Consider the following 19,202-nt stretch of genomic DNA (forward strand, 5'->3'; position numbering starts at 1 on the left):
AAGTCTAATGAATCACATATACAAAACTATTGAGATAAATGTAAAGTGTTATGAATCAAATTTACAAAACTAGTAAGATCCTTGTAAAGTGTAATGAATCAAATGTAATTATCCGTGATCTCGTCAAAAAGCACCACACTTATACTGTCCAGCCGCGATGACGTCAACAGGTCAGGTGACTCGCTACGTCACAGAGTGCCACGCCCCCAGAAGAAAAGTTTATATGTATTGTCTATGTCGCCTTGTTGCCACCCCCAGAAGAAAAGTTTATATGTATGGTCTATGTCGCCTTGTCGACACCCCCAGAAGAAAAGTTTATATGTATGGTCTATGTCGCCTTGTCGGCACCCCAGAAGTAAAGTTTATATGTATGGTCTATGTCGCCTTGTCGGCACCCCCAGAGAAAAGTTTATATGTATGGTCTATGTCGCCTTGTCGACACCCCCGAGACACACGATACGACCCTCCCTCACGCACCTGAGACACTACTGATAAAATGTCCTCAATTATCAGGCTGGACCTTACAGTTAAATGAAATATCAATAGGCTTTAATCCATCCAGGACGGATTCTTGTGATTTTCAGTTATGGTTTAGGATTCTGTTGAGTTGAATGTTAGGTCTGCTAATGTTTCCAACCAGTGTTTCTTCCAGACTTTTTTCTCCGGGGGGGGGGGGGCACTTGAAATCTTCGGGGGGGCGGTAAACTTTCTTCGGGGGGGGGGGGGCGGACACTGTTAAAAGTATATATTTTCTATATAAATTATATAAATTTCAGTTCGTTCGGGGGGGGGGGGGGCGGTAAAAAATTTTCGGGGGGGGGGGCTTCGCCCCCCCCCCCCCCCCGAAGAGATGCCTGGAAGAAACTCTGTTTCCAACTCTAGTCTTTCCTAGAAATCATATTATAGGCAATTATGATCAATGTCAGTCAAACGAAACGGTTCAGTTTAAATTTCATGGGCAAATGACTATAGTTGGCGATTATTGATCATCAGAGTATAGCTTTCTACCCCCGCTGTAAACATCTCAAGTCCCATGGGGGTATCAATAAATGCTACTGGAATATATGCCCGAGTGTTGACTGCGGTTAACAAATTAAAGATGTGTGTAGAAATCCTACGTGACGATACCCCCCCCCCCCCCCCACCCCCATTTCCATTCTAATAATGTTATTAATAGCCCGAGACTAAGACGTAACTGTGCTGGAGCTTGCATCAGACACATGTGCAGATCAAGACTAGAAACTTCCGGTTAGAAAGTCCCGATCAACCTTAGCTGGTCTACAATATTTGTTCATTTTTACAAGCTGCGCCGTACAACATAAACACACAGATTTCAGTAATTGGCCGAGATAGCTGGATGCTGCTTCACTAACTGGGTAAGTTCAGTACTTTTAACTGTCGTTATTCCATGTTACAAGATTTAAACTAGATCTAGAATCTAGATCTAGAATCTAGATCTAAACCTTATTAGTTTTATTTTATTTTTTAATACCTAAGTTCTGGGTCATCGCTGATGCAACAATCACGCCATGTTGCGTCAGTTCCGTTGTGAAAAAGATATTTTTTACTACATCTACCACAAGCACATAAACAAGATCTAGAGATCTAGAATCTTGATCTTGATCTAGACCTGCATTAGCATACCAAGATCTTTTCTGACAATAAAACAGCGACAGTCATGTTTATGATTAGGTCAGGAAGCGAGAATAAAGTCGTGAGTATGGTGTATGACCCTAGCTTTGTTTTGTTGCAAATTTTATTCCCAACCCCAACCTACCCAGCGTCTCATAGATCTAGATCTAGAGTCAGACTCTCCCTCCCTTCCCAGTGACGCCCACTTAGTCCTACCGCCTGCGTCACAAAAAAAAATCTAGATTCAAACTCTCCCTCCCCTAGTCACGCCCGGCGTCACTAGATCTAGTCAGACTCTTCCTACCCCAGTGACGTCTCACCTCCTGAGTCACATAGATCTAGTGACGTCTCACCTCCTGAGTCACATAGATCTAGTGACGTCTCACCTCCCGCTTCACATAGATCTAGTGACGTCTCACCTCCTGAGTCACATACATCTAGTGACGTCTCACCCCCCCCCCCCCGCGTCACATAGATCTAGTGACGTCTCACCTCTAGTCAGACTCGCCCTCCCCTCAAATCTCCCGTTGCCTCTTTTTATTTTTTTAATTTATCAGATTCTGTAGTTTTTTGTTTTGTTCTGACCTTTTTTTTAGAACCATTTTTTACATGCGGTAGTTTGAAGTCACATTTTGTTAATATTTTAATGAGGTGTTAAACATTTTTTAAACTAAATTACATCAATACATTCTTGCTGTATAACTTTTAATGTAGCAACTTAACCTTCTATTACATGAAGTCCATAAATGATTTCGGTTGAGAAATAAAGAAGTGGCATGATTTTTAGATAACGATAACTTTCTTGTATAGGGTTACAAAGTAGAATAGACGTCACACATAGGCATCTGCAAGTTGGGGGAGGGGGGGGGGGGTCGTCCAACTCGCTTCAATGGAATAATAACATATACATGGAAAATTATTTATTTAAAATCTCATTTGTACACACACACATACATATGTATATATAAATAGAGAGGGAGAAGAAAACTGTTGTGTTAAATATAACCATTAACACTACATACCACTGTTTAGACTGTATATGATGCAGTCGGACTTTTTTGTTTGATTTGCAACTAAAAACGTTCATAATTCTAAACTTAAAAAACTTCATTTGCAGATCCGTATATCTTACTAGACTATCAACCATATTCAAGCGTAATGGCTGCATTACTTTTTAAAGGGGTTGTAAAAACCGGTCCAGTGCTTCTGTTGACTAGGTGTGGCACGTCCATACCATCTGTTAAAGGACAGGTTTATAGCAGATTTCAACAAAGTAAAGCTCTTTGCTCACAAACAAGAGCTCAACAGGAGGAAAACAGTTTCAATGTGCAACAAACAGTCCCAGTGTCAAAGGAACATCAACTTTTACTTAGAGAAATATTCAACTGCAGTCAAGAAGCTGTCGAATTAATAGTAACAAAACATCCACGTTTAAAAAACATGTCTATACCACTGCTAGAGCAAAAAGTAAACTTGCTGTTATCTTTCAATTTACCTTTGTCTCTGATCACAAAAAATGTAAGGCCACTACTTTTCACACGAGGAACTTACCAGGAGGTTGGAGCTGTTACAGGCTAGGTCCTTGTTGACTGACAATCCTGTCAGAAGTCAGGACAAAGTTTTTAATTATTTGGGGTGGAGTGTCAAGCAATTTGATATTGGATACAAGAACATGTGTGATGATCTTGATGCACTAGAAGGATGTGCAAATAAATCTGAACGTATTGCGCAAATATTTCGTTGCAATCAAAAGGATGTTGATTCACTTATTACTCAACATCCAAAATTAGAAACCATGTCTATACCACTGCTAGAGCAAAAAGTAAACTTGTTTTTGTCCTACAATTTACCATTGTCTCTGATCACAAAAAATGTAAAGTCACTGTGTCACACTTCACACGAGGAACTCAGCAGGAGGTTGGAGCTGTTACAGGCTAGGTCCTTGTTGACTGACAATCCTGTCAGAAGTCAGGACAAAGTTTTTAATTTTTTGGAACAGGGTAGCAGCAGATTTGATGTCGCCTACAAGAATATGTGTGATGAGCTTGATGCACTAGAAGGATGTGCCAGTAAATCTGAACGTATTGCTCAAATATTTCAGTGCAGTCAAGATGACGTTAAATCAATTCTAGCAAAACATCCATCATTAGAAAACATGTCTTTATCACTACTTGAGCAAAAAGTAAACTTGTTGTTGTCCTATAGTTTACCTTTGGCTCTAATCATAGAAAACCCAACGCCATTGCTGTTTTCACACAAGGAACTTACCCGGAGGTTGGAGCTGTTACAGGATAGGTCCTTATTGACTGACAATCAGGTCTTAAGTCATGCAAAAGTGTTCCACTATTTGGGACGTAACAGCAAGGCATTTGATGTAGCCTATAAGAAAATGTGTAATGAGCCTGGTGCACTAGAAGGATGTGCCGATAAGTCTGAACGTATTGCTCAAATATTTCAGTGCAGTCAAGATGAAGTTAAATCAATTCTAGCAAAGCATCCATCATTAGAAAACATGTCTATAGCACTACTAGAGCAAAAGGTAAACTTGTTGTTGTCCTATAGTTTACCCTTGGCTCTGATCACAAAAAATCCAGTGCCATTGTATCACACTTCACACCAAGAACTTAGCCGGAGGTTGCAGCTGTTGAAAGCTAAGTCCTTGTTGACTGAGAGTAACTTTGATTATTTGGGATGTAGCAGCAAACATTTTGATGCTGCTTATGAGAAAATATCTGCAGAAATTGCTGCTTCAGAGGGACGCCCCAGTAAATGTCAACTTCTCTAGAAGACTGAGCTGGGACAAAAGAAGTGCAGCTTTTTCGCTCGCTTCTCAATCTCTGCAACTTAAAATTTTGAGAGTGAACAATACTTTAGACTTCGCTAACTGGGGCCCATGTGGAGCCCGTCACATTTGTGTCAGTATCAAGTTTTCAGCAACACGTTTTGATGTTCTGGATTTCAGATTATCAGCTGTTTTATTGGGACAATTCAGATTATCAGCTGTTTTATTGGGACAATTCAGATTATCAGCTGTTTTATTGGGACAATTCAGATTATCAGCTGTTTTATTGGGACAATTCAGATTATCAGCTGTTTTATTGGGACAATTCAGATTATCAGCTGTCTTATTGGGACATAGCAGATTATCAGCTGTCTTATTGGGACAATGTAGATTATCAGCTGTCTTGTTTGGACATTTTGTCAACAGACTAACGTTGGTTTATGCTAAATGTACCATTTGACCTATCTGCACAAAATGTTTCTTATGTATTAGCACGCTACAGGTCCCCTGTCAGATCATGCAACATGTTTTTTCTTATCATGCAACACGTTCTTTCAAATCGTGCAACATGTTTTTTCTGATCGTGTAACATGTTTTTTCTGATCGTGCAACATGTTCTTTCTTGTGCAACATATTCTTTCTAATCGTGTAACATGTTCGTTCTAATCGTGTAACATGTTCTTTCTAATCGTGTAACATGTTCTTTCTGATCGTGTAACATGTTCTTTCTAATCGTGCAACATGTTCTTTCTGCTGATCGTGCAACATGTTCCTTGTCTGATTAACCCCGTTCACTGGCACAAAGAAAATGTCACTCTTATTTTTTTATAATTCATCGGATTCAGACGTTAGTTGGGTTTTTTTTTTCTTTTTTTTTTCTTTTTTTTTTTTTTTTTTTTAGAACTTTTTTTAACATGCGGAGGTTTGAGGTCACAGTTTTTTAATACTTTAATGAGGCGTTAACATTTTAAACTAAATCCCATCCATTAATTCTTGCCTAACAAATTTTAACGAAGCAACTAAACCTTCTATTACATGGGGTCCATAAATGATTTCGGTAGGTAAATAGAGTATTGGCATGATTGTTAGAAAACGATAACTTACTTGTATAGGGTTACAAAGGAGAATAGACGTCACAAATAGGCATCTGCAAGTTGGGGGGGGTGGTCGTCCAACTCGCTTCACTGAAATAATAGCATATATCCGGAAAATAATTTATTTAAAAATCTCATTTGCATACACACACACATATATATATACATATATATATATATATATATATATATATATATATATATATATATATATATATATATATATATATATATATATATATATAAATGGAGAGAAAGGGAGGGAGGGAGAAGAAAAACGTTAAATATAACCAGTAATTCTACAGATCACTGTTTAAACTATATATGATGCAGCCTTACATTTTTGTTTGAATTGAAACTAAAAACGTTCATAATTTGAAACTTTTAAAACTTCATTTGCAGATCCTTTTATCATAGGAGATCACTAGAAAAAAAGTACTAGACTGTCAACCATATTCAAGCATAATGGCTGCATTACTTTTTAAAGGAGTTGTAAAAACCGGTCCTGTGCTTCTGTTGACTAGGTGTGGCACGTCCATACCATCCGTTAAAGGACATGTTTATAGCAGATTTCAACAAAGTAAAGCTCTTTGCTCACAAACAAGAGCTCAACAGGAGGAAAACAGTTTCAATGTGCAACAAACAGTCCCAGTGTCAAAGGAACATCAACTTTTACTTAGAGAAATATTCAACTGCAGTCAAGAAGCTGTCGAATTAATAGTAACAAAACATCCACGTTTAAAAACCATGTCTATACCACTGCTAGAGCAAAAAGTAAACTTGCTGTTGTCCTACAATTTACCTTTGTCTCTGATCACAAAAAATCCAGCGCCATTGTGTCACACTTCACACGAGGAACTCAGCAGGAGGTTGGAGCTGTTACAGGCTAGGTCCTTGTTGACTGACAATCCTGTCAGAAGTCAGGACAAAGTTTTTAATTATTTGGTACAGAGTGGAAGCACATTTGATGTCGCCTACAAGAATATGTGTGATGAGCTTGATGCACTCGAAGGATGTGCCAATAAATCTGAACGTATTGCTCAAATATTTCGTTGCAATCAAAAGGATGTTGATTCACTTATTGCTCAACATCCACGTTTGGAAACCATGTCTATACCCCTGCTAGAGCAAAAAGTAAACTTGTTGTTGTCTTACAATTTACCATTGTCTCTGATCACAAAAAATGTAAAGTCACTGTATCAAACTTCACACGAGGAACTCAGCAGGAGGTTGGAGCTGTTACAGGCTAGGTCCTTGTTGACTGACAATCCTGTCAGAAGTCAGGACAAAGTTTTTAATTTTTTGGTACAGAGTGGCAGCACATTTGATGTCGCCTACAAGAATATGTGTGATGACCTTGATGCACTCGAAGGATGTGCCAATAAATCTGAACGTATTGCTCAAATATTTCGTTGCAATCAAAAGGATGTTGATTCACTTATTGCTCAACATCCACGTTTGGAAACCATGTCTATACCGCTGCTAGAGCAAAAAGTAAACTTATTGCTGTCCTTCAATTTACCTTTGTCTCTGATCACAAAAAATGTAAAGCCACTGTACTGCATTTCACACGAGGAACTTAGCAGGAGGTTGGAGCTGTTACAGGCTAGGTCCTTGTTGACTGACAATCCTGTCAGAAGTCAAGACAAAGTTTTTAATTATTTGGTACAGAGTGTCAAGCAATTTGATATTGGATACAAGAACATGTGTGATGATCTTGATGCACTAGAAGGATGTGCAAATAAATCTGAACGTATTGCGCAAATATTTCGTTGCAATCAAAAGGATGTTGATTCACTTATTACTCAACATCCAAAATTAGAAACCATGTCTATACCACTGCTAGAGCAAAAAGTAAACTTGTTTTTGTCCTACAATTTACCATTGTCTCTGATCACAAAAAATGTAAAGTCACTGTGTCACACTTCACACGAGGAACTCAGCAGGAGGTTGGAGCTGTTACAGGCTAGTTCCTTGTTGACTGACAATCCTGTCAGAAGTCAGGACAAAGTTTTTAATTTTTTGGTACAGAGTGGCAGCACATTTGATGTCGCCTACAAGAATATGTGTGATGAGCTTGATGCACTAGAAGGATGTGCCAATAAATCTGAACGTATTGCTCAAATATTTCAGTGCAGTCAAGATGACGTTAAATCAATTCTAGCAAAACATCCATCATTAGAAAACATGTCTGTACCACTACTTGAACAAAAAGTAAACTTGTTGTTGTCCTATAGTTTACCTTTGGCTCTAATCATAGAAAACCCAACGCCATTGCTATTTTCACACAAGGAACTTAGCAGGAGGTTGGAGCTGTTACAGGATAGGTCCTTATTGACTGACAATCAGGTCTTAAGTCATGCAAAAGTGTTCCACTATTTGGGACGTAACAGCAAGGCATTTGATGTAGCCTATAAGAAAATGTGTAATGAGCCTGGTGCACTAGAAGGATGTGCCGATAAGTCTGAACGTATTGCTCAAATATTTCAGTGCAGTCAAGATGAAGTTAAATCAATTCTAGCAAAGCATCCATCATTAGAAAACATGTCTATAGCACTACTAGAGCAAAAGGTAAACTTGTTGTTGTCCTATAGTTTACCCTTGGCTCTGATCACAAAAAATCCAGTGCCATTGTATCACACTTCACACCAAGAACTTAGCCGGAGGTTGCAGCTGTTGAAAGCTAAGTCCTTGTTGACTGAGAGTAACTTTGATTATTTGGGATGTAGCAGCAAACATTTTGATGCTGCTTATGAGAAAATATCTGCAGAAATTGCTGCTTTAGAGGGACGCCCCAGTAAATGTCAACTTCTCTAGAAGACTGAGCTGGAACAAAAGAAGTGCAGCTTTTTCGCTCGCTTCTCATTCTATGCGCAACATAAAAAATTTGAGAGTGAACAATACTTTAGACTTCGCTAACTGGAGCTCTTGTGGGGCCGTCATATTTGTGTCAGTATCAAGTTTTCAGCAACACGTTTTGATGTTCTGGATTGCAGATTATCGGCTGTCTTGTTGGAGCATTGCAGATTATCAGCAGTCTTGTTGGGACATTGTAGATTATCAGCTGTATTGTTTGGACATTTTGTCAACAGACTAACCTTGGTTTATGCTAAATGTACCCTTTGACCTATCTGCACAAAATGTTTCTAATGTATTAGCACGCTACAGGTCCCCTGTCAGATCATGCAACATGTTCTTTCTAATCGTGCAACATGTTCTTTCTTATCATACAACATGTTCTTTCAAATCGTGCAACATATTCTTTCTAATCATACAACATGTTGTTTCTTATCGTGCAACATGTTCTTTCTAATCGTGCAACACGTTCTTTCTTATCATGCAACATGTTCTTTTTTATCATACAGCATGTTCTTTCTTGTCATACATGTTCTTTCTGATCATGCAACGTGTTCTTTCTAATCGTGCAACATATTCTTTCTTGTCATACATGTTCTTTCTGATCATGCAACGTGTTCTTTCTAATCGTGCATCATGTTCTTTCTAATCGTGTAACATGTTCCTTGTCTGATCAGCCCAGTTCACTGTCACATCAAACAAAATGTCACTTTTATTAGATTGTAAAGTATCTACTCTATGAAAGTTACACAGTAGAGTTTTTCTTTTTAAATTTTAATTGTGTTGATTGGTGTTTGTTCTACTATTTTTTTATATTAAAGCTTAGTTATTTTATAACTGTTGTTGCTAGTGTATTTTTATGTATGGTGTTAGTTTGCAGAGACGTTTGAATTTGTGTACACATTTTCAGTCGTTTATTTTACACTGACGGATCACTCAAGTCTAAGGTATGATAATCTCAGCTCAGAAACTTTCCATTCAGCCACTCACTCCAGCTTGGAAACCACTGAGAGGCAGGTGAAATAGCAGCCTTCACTTGTGTTGGGTGAAGAAAATATTGTGCAGTCATCATTCTGTTCATTAGTTATTACTATCCCTAACTTTATTCAGGTACTCATCAAAGCTGGGTGAACTCAGTGACTTTGTACACACATAATGCTGGAACTCAACCTTAAAGACTTTTGTGTTACATGTTAGCGTTGCTGACCTCTGGCACTTGACCACCCCACTACTTCTAAAAACTGTCTGAAAAGCCTTATCAGGCAACATTGACCTAATTAATGTACAACTTTGACACGTAGGCTACATTGACCAAACTACAACTTTGACATGCAGGCTAAATTGAGAAACGTTGATAAGACAAATCGTATGAATACTTTACTTGGCATGCTCGTAGGTCAGGTATTAAATATTAAACAGCACCAAATGAACTCTGATTAAGATGCTGGGATTAACATTTTACATTGTTATGTTATGTAAGTAAACAATGTGTACTTTGGTTGGGTCAACGAAAGATGGGTCGAAATTTCACAACACCATCGAGAAGATTTAGACATACAAGTCTTCGTGGTAAATTTATAGAAATATTTGGCTTCGGTTGAACACCAAGATTACCTATTGTTATTACAGCTACTAGACAACTCAAACATTAACAGCATGCTGGAGATTAGGTAGTAGACGAGTGTAGGAAAAAAAAAATTCTACCACCTGAACTAACTACACCAGAAGTGGCAGAAGATTCCAACTAAATATGTTCAGTGTTTCTTCCAGGCTTTTTTCTCGGGGGGGGGGGGGGGGGGGCACTTGAAATTTTCGGGGGGTCGGTAGACTGTTTAAAGTGTATATTTTCTATATAAATTTCGTTCGGGGGGGGGGGGGGCTTCGCACCCCGAAGAGATGCCCCACTTAAGTGTTTAGAAAGTGTTGCATGTAGCCTACTACCTGCTGTAATGTAAAACAAGAAGCAATAGTCTAACAAACCATTGAAATAATTTTTTAAAACCTTTAGGAAACCCACAAAACCGTTTTAACGTTTCAAAATGTTTACCCAGCCCCTTTTCCCATTCAGAGGCATAGCGACCCTTCCCGGGAACAAATTTTCGATTTGCACCCCCCCCCCCTCAAACTTTTAATTTGGCGCCCCCTAAGGTCGGCGATTGGGGACATAAGTTCAGCCCCCCCCCCCCCCCCCTCTCGCTACGCCTCTGTTCCCATTTACCTCTATGACATACCCTCCCCACATTACTAAAGCAGCGTGAAGAAAAGATTTATGAAGTTATAGAGTTCACTTTTTTTTACATTTATCAAGTTAAAGCTTTTGTCAAATAAACATACAACACCAACCACCCTCTGACAACCATCGTCGCCAACCGTCTACAAGCAACCTTATCCGGCCTGCTATAAAATGTAAAAAAAAACAACCAGCCATCAACACCACGACTCAAAGACATGCAATGACTCTCAGTTTCCCTCTGATGTTGAATAAATAAAATTCTCCCATCCAGCAAACTGTCAAAAATACGGCAGGGCGTTGCGTAGACACTGGCTGTTCGCGTGCAGGGCTTTGTAGCGCCAGACCCCGCTAATTAACACATATGTCGATTCTATTCCGCCCCGCTTTCTTCGCAGGTGTCGTTCCGTAACTGTTGCATAATGAATGAGCTGATCTGTATGACCGTACCCTTTGTTGCTTCCCTTTAATAATTTAGCGGGCGACTCCATATTCGTGACGTAAAAACCAACGCTAACAGAACGCGCGATCGATTGGGTCAGGTCTCATCTTGGTTGTAATACATGTTTGTGTAAGGTCTGACGTTTGGCTATATAACCTAGACCTTTATATGGAGAAACATTTGCCTATATAACATTGGGTTATATGTAAGGTCTGGGTTATATAGAAAAAAGTTTGTTCTGTTAGGTCTAGGTTATATAGGCAAATGTTTCTATATATAGGGTCTGGGTTATAGAGGAAAAAGTGTTCTATGTGAGGTCTGGGTTATATAGGCAAATGTTTCTATATACAAGGTCTGACCTTACGAAGGACAAACTTTTGCCTATATAACCTAGACCTTAAATAGAAAAAACTTTTGCCTATATAACCTAGACCTTATATATAGAAACATTTGCCTATATAACCTAGACCTTATATATAGAAACATCTGCCTATATAACCTAGACCTTATATATAGAAACATCTGCCTATATAACCTAGACCTAACATAGAACAAACTTTTTCCTATGTAACCTAGACCTTGAAGAGAAAAAAAAATTTGCCTCTATAACTTAGACCGTACATAGAACAAAGTTTTGCCTGTGTATAACCTTACATAGAATAACCTGTTTTCCTAAATAACCTAGATATAACATACAACAAACTTTAGCCTATCTATCCTAGACCTTAATGACCTATTAATTAAACCTAAACCTTACTAGTCAGTACTTGATAAGGGATGTCAATCTTGCCTATTTAGAAGTGCTTTAAATATAATGCACTTGTATTTTTACTTTCTCGTATATACGTAGTATAGAGAAAGTATTGTAATCGTGCAAAAAAAAAATCGAGATTTTTACAAATCTCGACGTTTTACACCTCACTGATAAGGAAAAACATAATTTTGCAATCTTGTCTGTGTCTGTGTGTCTGTCCGTGTGTAAACACGATAACTTGAGTACCGTTAGAGCTAGAATGATGAAATTTCATATTTAAGTATTTTATCAAAATCGTAGATCCGTATCAACTTTTGAGCGATTTCGGATAACCGGAAGTGGTACTTTTCCTACTTTGAATTTTTCAAAAGCCTATAACTTGAGTACTATTTCAGATAGATAAATGAAATTTCACATGTAAGTAAAAGATCTAATTCTCTACCTTCTGTTAAATTTTGAATAATTTCCGTTGACCGGAAGTAGTAATTTACGCTACTTCCGATTTCTCAAAAAACTAATGTAAATTTATTAAGTACTAATACTATTGCGCACTATTATACACACCTTTATTAGGCGTTCGCTTGGTGCGCAATTGTTTTTTACTGAGATTCTATTCTATTTTTAAAAGTTTAAGTATTTAAAATGGATTAAAAATCATAACTATATCCCCAGTTACCATCCCCTGTTGTTTTATATAAGAATATTCGAGAAAGTTTAGGGGAGATCACTACCGGTTTATTTTTAAACATAGTACCTTATAACGCTAGCCCCTGTTCCTAGAATGGACCTTGACCTTAATCATCGATCTGACACAAACTTTGTCTCCAGAAGTAGACAAAAATCTCTATATTATCATGTAAAAACAAAAGTAACACGAGCTGTTGTTTGCTTATCTAGTCTAGTCTAGGAGAGTGGTGAAGTCGACTCTATTGTACGTGGTAAATTATGAAACAATCAATACTTGCTGGATCAGAAGGAAGGCTAATGACCCAGAAATACCAGATCAAATGACAGGAGAAATTAAAATTTTATAAGAGTAAAGAATTTGTAATACGGGAAATGGAGATCGAAATTATTTTATTTTTGTTTGGAATCTCGACATGGCGCTTTTTAGTAAAGTTTCGATATAAAGGGTAAGGTTAGAGTTTGGACATGGGTTAGGATAGCAATACCCGCAAACAATAACCTTGATTTTGGCAGGAGGTAGGATCTCTGATACTCACCTTAGCCAATACACTAGCCAGATCAAGTTATTTTTTTTTTTAGAAATCGGTGAGATGTTCATATGAATAAGAAGATGTGTCTCCATGGACATAGTATTATCTCAAGCCAACATGTTATCTCAACAACAAAATTACATCGGGACAAAAAAATTTCAAGAGAATATAAATTAGGCCTACAGACAAAATTTTTTTTTATAGTTAATGAAGTCAATTAAGTAAAGATGGAACGAACAAAAGTAGTGTTTCTTCCAGACTTATTTCTCCGGTGGAGGGGCGAAGGGGGACTAAGATTTCCGCGGGGGGGGGGGGGGGGTGGACACTGTTAAAAGTTTATATTTTCTATGTAAATCCCCGTCCCCCCCCCCTCCCGAAGAGGTGCCTGGAAGAAACTCTGAACAAAAGATCTTGCAGTAGCCTCGTAGACTGTGGAATCATACCGAAGCCATGAAATGCCTGGTTTAAGAGAAAGAGAACTGCTCAAGTCATAAATAGATCTAGTCTTTAGTTTCACTGAAAATGCAATTCGAAAAAGCTGCAGTTATTTTTAATTTTTTTGCCATCGCGTCTACGTTACAAAGGTAAGTCCCACTTTTTATGTTGTTCTTTTGGAAAATGGAGAAAAAATTAATTAATTCATAAAAAATTAATTAGTCATCAATTAAGTCAAATTTGATGTCAGATTGCATTGTCATTGGGTCTTTGACCCAAGTGCCAAGTTTGAAGCGAATCGGTCAGTTAGAAGTGCTCGAAACTTCGCTTGCCCGTTTCGATATATGAAGACAGAGGAAGCAAGTGAAATAAATGCTTGTAATAAAAGGGGACTAAGTAAACTGACATGGGGCCCTAACATAAGCCACTGGGGTCCATGCAACCCGACTTTATGAACAGACAACGGGGCCCTGATTCTAGTCTAAAATATGTCCCATTAGGACCCACTCTGTGAACTGGCATGGGGCCCTGGTTTTAGTCTTACTTGTTGGTCACTGAGGCTGACTGTAAATGGACAAGGGACCTTGAGTCTAGTCCAGTAGCGTAGGGGGGGGGGCATATGTCCCCGGGTGCCGACCTTAGGGGGCGCCAAAATGAGTTGGAAAAATAAATTGAAAGGTTGAGGGGGGTGAAAATCGAAAGTTTGAGGGGGGGGGGGGGTGCAGATCGAAAGTTTGAGGGGGGTGCAAATCGAAAAGTTTGTCCCCGGGCGCCGGGAAGGGTCGCTACGCCTCTGGTCTAGTCTACCTAATCGGGCCCCTTGGACCCAAGTAAGCCGGTTCTGTGAAAAGTTATGGGGATGACGGAGCCTGAGTTTTTTTTTATAAAAAGATTTAAGCTCGCGAGCTGTCTAATACTAATATCTGCAATTACTTATACACAAATAATTTACAAAAAGGAAAACGCTACAAAATTAGGCTACACACGAACGCGAGGCTAGGAAAAAAAAATAAGAAAAAAATCGCCTTACGATTACATTCTTTATAGAATAAGGACAAAGTTTTTTTTAATCGGCAATCTAATTAACGCCAGCTAATTTATGAACCATTGAACCATTCTATCTCTATGGCAGTTAAAAAATTAATTTGCGAAGAATAAAATGTCCACATCGTTTTATTGTCACAAAAATAAAGGCATATAAATCTGGTAAGAATTTTTAAAATTCTAGTGGAATAAGAAATAAACAAATAAATTATAACAAGTGGCTCCTATAAGGCTGGTAAGTAGGTCAATTAACAGTTTTATGGCTCATGCAGGTTTTATTGAGCCGTAGAACTGTTTATTGGCCTACTTACCAGCCCTATAGGACTAACTCATGGGTTAGCCACTTTTTTAGACTGGGAATTCCCTTAAATTTTTTAACCTCACGCACCAAAAGCTTCTTCGTGAAAACACACCATTTTATTCCCTTTGTGTTTCTCTCTAAATTTAGATGGCATCAGTCAGACATATGGTCTAAACTATAAGGTATTAAATTATTAAAAATAGATTTTTATTGAACTTTATTTTAACATTCAATGTCTATCGCGCTATTTTAAGTGAGCTCTGTAAAACAACAAAACATGTGAATTTGCAATTTTATATTAATTTGAAGACGCCTTTATAAAAAATATTAATAAACGAAACATGAATCTAGGACAATGTATTGTGAAGGTCTATTGTTCGCCTACAGGCGGCAAGTAACACTACCACAGGCATAAGCCTTTCAATTTGTAGCAAAAGTGGGCAAAGGGAAATAACCAAATAAATTAAAAAAACTTAAAACTGTTGCCTACCTTTGAAACTGAGAAATGTCTGCTATCTTGATTCCGTGCAAAACAGTGTTGATTTGCAGTTTATAAACAACTTTTTATTCTCACACAAGAGTAAAACATGAACCTAAATTAAATAGATTCTATTTCATTTCCGAAAATGAAAAAGGCAATTTATACAGGTTCTAGATAAATCCCACTTGTCTTAATATTTCAATGGAAGTGGTAGCTGCTTGACGTTCAAGTCTTTATTGACCAATGTTAAGTATTTGTTGTGTAATTACCGGTCATTGCCAAATTACTTTATCAGAACCATTGAGTTATACTTGTCCTTAATAATATAACATTATCAATTTACTCCAATGGGTGCTTCTCTAAGAAGTTTTTATTTTGTTAATATCCTATTTAAAAGTTATTGTAGGTTTTATTAAGGACATTTAGTGGGCTTTATATATGAGACCTGATGTAAGATATCTGCCCAAATATTTTAAATATTTGACTTTATGACTATAAACTTGATTAGAAGTAATAGTAGTAACTAGATCTAAGGTGTATTTGTCCTAATCATAGATAATTGACTATAAGGTCTTACTCATGGGTAATTAATTAAAAGGTCCTATCTGTGGATATTTGACTATCAGGTCCTCCACATGGATAATTGACAATCAGATCCTATTAATGGGTAATTGACAATTAGGTCCTATTCATGAGTAATTGATTATAAAGGTTACACTTATGGAATTTAAGAGTCTAATCATGATCTAATTGACCTCCACTTCTTGACATATAAGCTGAGACGTTAGAAAATGTTGGCCTAATCTATAGCTGACTTTAGCATGCATGATCATGCACATCTTAATTTTTATAAAACTTTTTTTATTCTTTACAGATGAGAATAAATTGGGCGACATCCATGCTTCAAGGCTAAAGGATAATAACACAAAAAAACTGGATGCTTTCTGTTTTCTCCAAGCCATGAACGACAAGTCAAGTTTGCCAGATAACAAAATGATGAACCCCACCACACAGACATCAGTACAGCCTACAGTGGAGATGAGTGCCACCAAGGAAGCCAGGCACAAGTCAACTGCCAAAGAGAATGACCAAGCCAGAGTTCGTAGAACCTACAAGGTGTTTACATGTAAAACAAATCAACCGACCGGTCTACTGGAATCACCTGGAAACTTGGGCCTCGGCAGAACTACTGACCTTAGCATTGACAAAACTACTGACCTTGGATTTAACAAAACAACTGAGCTTGATCTTAATGAGAAAACTGCTGAACTCTCAGACACCAAAGTTAAAAACAAAACAAAGGATTGTCAAGAGAGCAGCTTGAATGATGACAAGCTGGCATCACAGAGTACTGACAATATCATCAAGCTTTGTGATCCTGATCTTAAAGATCCTAAGCCAGGTGAATCTGTACCAGATCCTGACAGAAATAATGAACATGCAAAGTCCAAGGGTAAAGGGGAGAAAAAGGTGACCAGCATAGACATTCATACCAAGCACAAACATTTACAAAAGTTGAACGCCCCTTTTAAAAAAGCTAAAAACAAGATGAGGAAATACATGGGTCAAAAGAAGGTAAAAATACAGGCAATACTGGGGGATATGGACCCCACCTTGCCTAGCAACAGTGATGAGATGCATGATGATAACGAAGATGATGAAGGTCAAAGTTCAGGCGACATGCTGCATAAACATGAGAGCGTAGATGGCAAGGGTACATTGACCCCATCAGGTGTAGTGACCACACCCAACTCAGGTGATTGTAATCCAAGGCCACTGACCTACCATGTGAAAAACCTGGGGCCAACTGACTCAAGCGTGGACACATCCAGTGATTCAGAGGAGGAAGTCAGTGATGAAACAGAAGACCACACCAACAACAATGTACAGGAGAGTGGAACTGCTCAGAGTCTGAGTGACGTCAAAGAAGACACGCAAGTGTTAAAGCTGAATATCTCTCCAGAGGGTATCCACTGTGATGACACATTCCCTGACCGCAGGATTAAACTTCCAAGCAACAATGCCAAGCTGCACAGGCAGGTGCCAGACTTTGTGTCTGCTCCCACATCCAAACCTAGACTAGCATGGAGCTCTCCAACAACGCCAGTTAGAAGTTTACATACAGATGAGAGGAAAACCTTAACTGGATTGTCAGAGTTAAGCCCCCTGGACAAACTGATTCCTACACAGGTAACAAGCTTTCATACAAATGTAGAAGATGAAGTTCAGTGGGATGATGTCCCCAGGGATACAGTTGTAGAGAAGAAAAAAGATAATAAAATAGCCAAAGATGAAGTTCAGAAGAATGATTTTCCTAAAGATACAGAACTAGTAAAGAAAAAGGATGAAAACAAAAAAGTTAAAACTATAAATGAAAGGACTGAAGAGATGTCTGGTGCTGTCAAGTCTTCCAAGGGAAATAAGCATAAACCTATTGTAGAGAAATATGATGAGATTACAGAGAAGGATGAGCACTCGGATATATCTTCACCTGAGGAGGCTAAACCTAAACAGAGTTCTCTCTCCTGGACCATAGCTACATCAAACACTGACATGAACAAAAGCTCAGAGTCACTAAATGACAAAGTTGATGGCAAAACCGGGAAGAAAAAACACGCCAAAACTAAAGAGAAGAAAAACAATTTAAAAACAGTGAAACACAACATCCCCAAACTACAGGACATCAAATCCTCTTTGTTTTCTTGGATCCCAACCAACAGTCGTACAGCTAAGAAACTGAGCTCTAAGCAAACAGAGCAAGATAATCAAAATAAGAAAGATGTTCCGCTAGAAGAAAGTCAGAGCTCAACAAGCTCCCTACAACAATGGGATTTGAATAAGAATGACTTAGCCAAAGACAGCCCAAGCAACCAAGATTCTAACAGTGATCCACATGGACTTATATCTGTCAGCATGAAACACGCAAGCACTACAATGCAAAACACTTCAACCAAAAATTTGACAGAAATGTTTGCAGCTTCCAACACAAAGACTTCAACACGAAATTCACACAAGTAAAGAACTAAAAATAAAGTACAGCTACATATGTAATTAGTCATCATAAATACAATCATATAAATATGTGTGCCTTGTAGTAAAGTTCATCTAAATAAGCCTTGAATTAAATATTAATATTTCAACTTATTTTAAATTTATATTTATGTTGAATTTTTTCCCTTTCTTGTTTATGATAATTTAAAGACATGTTACCCTTATGTCATTTTAAATTTACAAAAGTAATTAACAATTAAATTTCCAGTATAGAAGAGAATATCGATTTGTTAAACACCTTCTTTTCATAATTTGTATACCTTTCTATTTTTTTTTAACACTAATTTAAGAATTAGGTTCAGTTTAATCTCACTTTTTTGCTGCTAGTGAAGTCTTCTGTTTATTTAACAACTGATTGTTAACAAGAGGTAAACAGTGGTGAAATTCAATAGCGTATATTAGTAATTACTATCTATCAAATGGAAGAGACTACCAGATATGCCTACTGTCCCGCCAAAAGCAGAAGTTCCGCTTTTTTTTACAAAAAAATGGCATCTTGTTCCGCCATACGACAAGGAACTTAAGAATTCGTTGTTCATATGGCCTACTACTAATACAATTCTAGTACATCTCGAGCCAGGAACACATGAGCTTGGAAAGCAAAGAATCCAAAATAGTTGCAGATTGTTGTAGTTGTAGCATCAACTTCTCTATTGTGTTGAATCTAATATTGTTGTAACATCTACAATTATTATAGTTCAATGGAGGGCGGAGAGCGTGGTGTTCAAATTTAAAAGTGAGATGAAATTTAGCAGTAGCATATATAGATCAAGATGCTGACTAAATATTCACTTAGTATAAAACTAAACTTATTCATTATAAATAGGGCATAATGGCTTTTTCTGAGGGACCTATTTTAAGTATTTATTTTCTACTTGGCAAA

General features: G+C 37.7%; 3 protein-coding genes across 3 annotated transcripts; all 3 read left to right on the top strand.

The window, feature by feature from the left end:
- The first annotated feature begins 1,272 nt into the window (after positions 1-1,272).
- Positions 1,273-8,325, top strand: LOC131937735 (uncharacterized). Its single transcript, XM_059295351.1, has 3 exons — positions 1,273-1,376; positions 5,911-7,261; positions 8,135-8,325. The coding sequence occupies exons 2-3, from the start codon at positions 5,974-5,976 to the stop codon at positions 8,323-8,325; spliced, it is 1,479 nt and encodes a 492-aa protein (XP_059151334.1). The 5' UTR covers positions 1,273-1,376; positions 5,911-5,973.
- On the top strand, positions 3,916-4,551 carry LOC131937743 (uncharacterized). Its single transcript, XM_059295359.1, has one exon. The coding sequence runs from the start codon at positions 4,022-4,024 to the stop codon at positions 4,415-4,417; it is 396 nt and encodes a 131-aa protein (XP_059151342.1). The 5' UTR covers positions 3,916-4,021; the 3' UTR covers positions 4,418-4,551.
- Positions 8,326-14,909: 6,584 nt separating the features above from the next.
- Positions 14,910-18,399, top strand: LOC131937742 (uncharacterized). The gene is made up of 2 exons (XM_059295358.1): positions 14,910-14,969; positions 16,143-18,399. The coding sequence occupies exon 2, from the start codon at positions 16,229-16,231 to the stop codon at positions 18,284-18,286; it is 2,058 nt and encodes a 685-aa protein (XP_059151341.1). The 5' UTR covers positions 14,910-14,969; positions 16,143-16,228; the 3' UTR covers positions 18,287-18,399.
- The last annotated feature ends 803 nt before the right edge of the window (positions 18,400-19,202 follow it).

The sequence above is a fragment of the Physella acuta genome, unplaced genomic scaffold (genome assembly GCF_028476545.2).
Source record: "Physella acuta isolate Inbredline_101_S28 unplaced genomic scaffold, ASM2847654v3 ptg000220l, whole genome shotgun sequence".
Classification (NCBI taxonomy): Eukaryota; Metazoa; Mollusca; class Gastropoda; family Physidae; genus Physella; species Physella acuta.

What these genes read in the sequence shown, in the direction of transcription:
- LOC131937743 (XM_059295359.1), top strand. Translation starts at nt 4,022, where the DNA reads ATGTGTAATGAGCCTGGTGCACTAGAAGGATGTGCCGATAAGTCTGAA.
- LOC131937735 (XM_059295351.1), top strand. Translation starts at nt 5,974, where the DNA reads ATGGCTGCATTACTTTTTAAAGGAGTTGTAAAAACCGGTCCTGTGCTT. An exon ending in ATGTGCAAATAAATCTGAAC is followed by an intron (nt 7,262 to 8,134) that starts GTATTGCGCAAA and finishes CAAAAAATCCAG; the next exon opens with TGCCATTGTATCACACTTCA.
- LOC131937742 (XM_059295358.1), top strand. Translation starts at nt 16,229, where the DNA reads ATGAACGACAAGTCAAGTTTGCCAGATAACAAAATGATGAACCCCACC.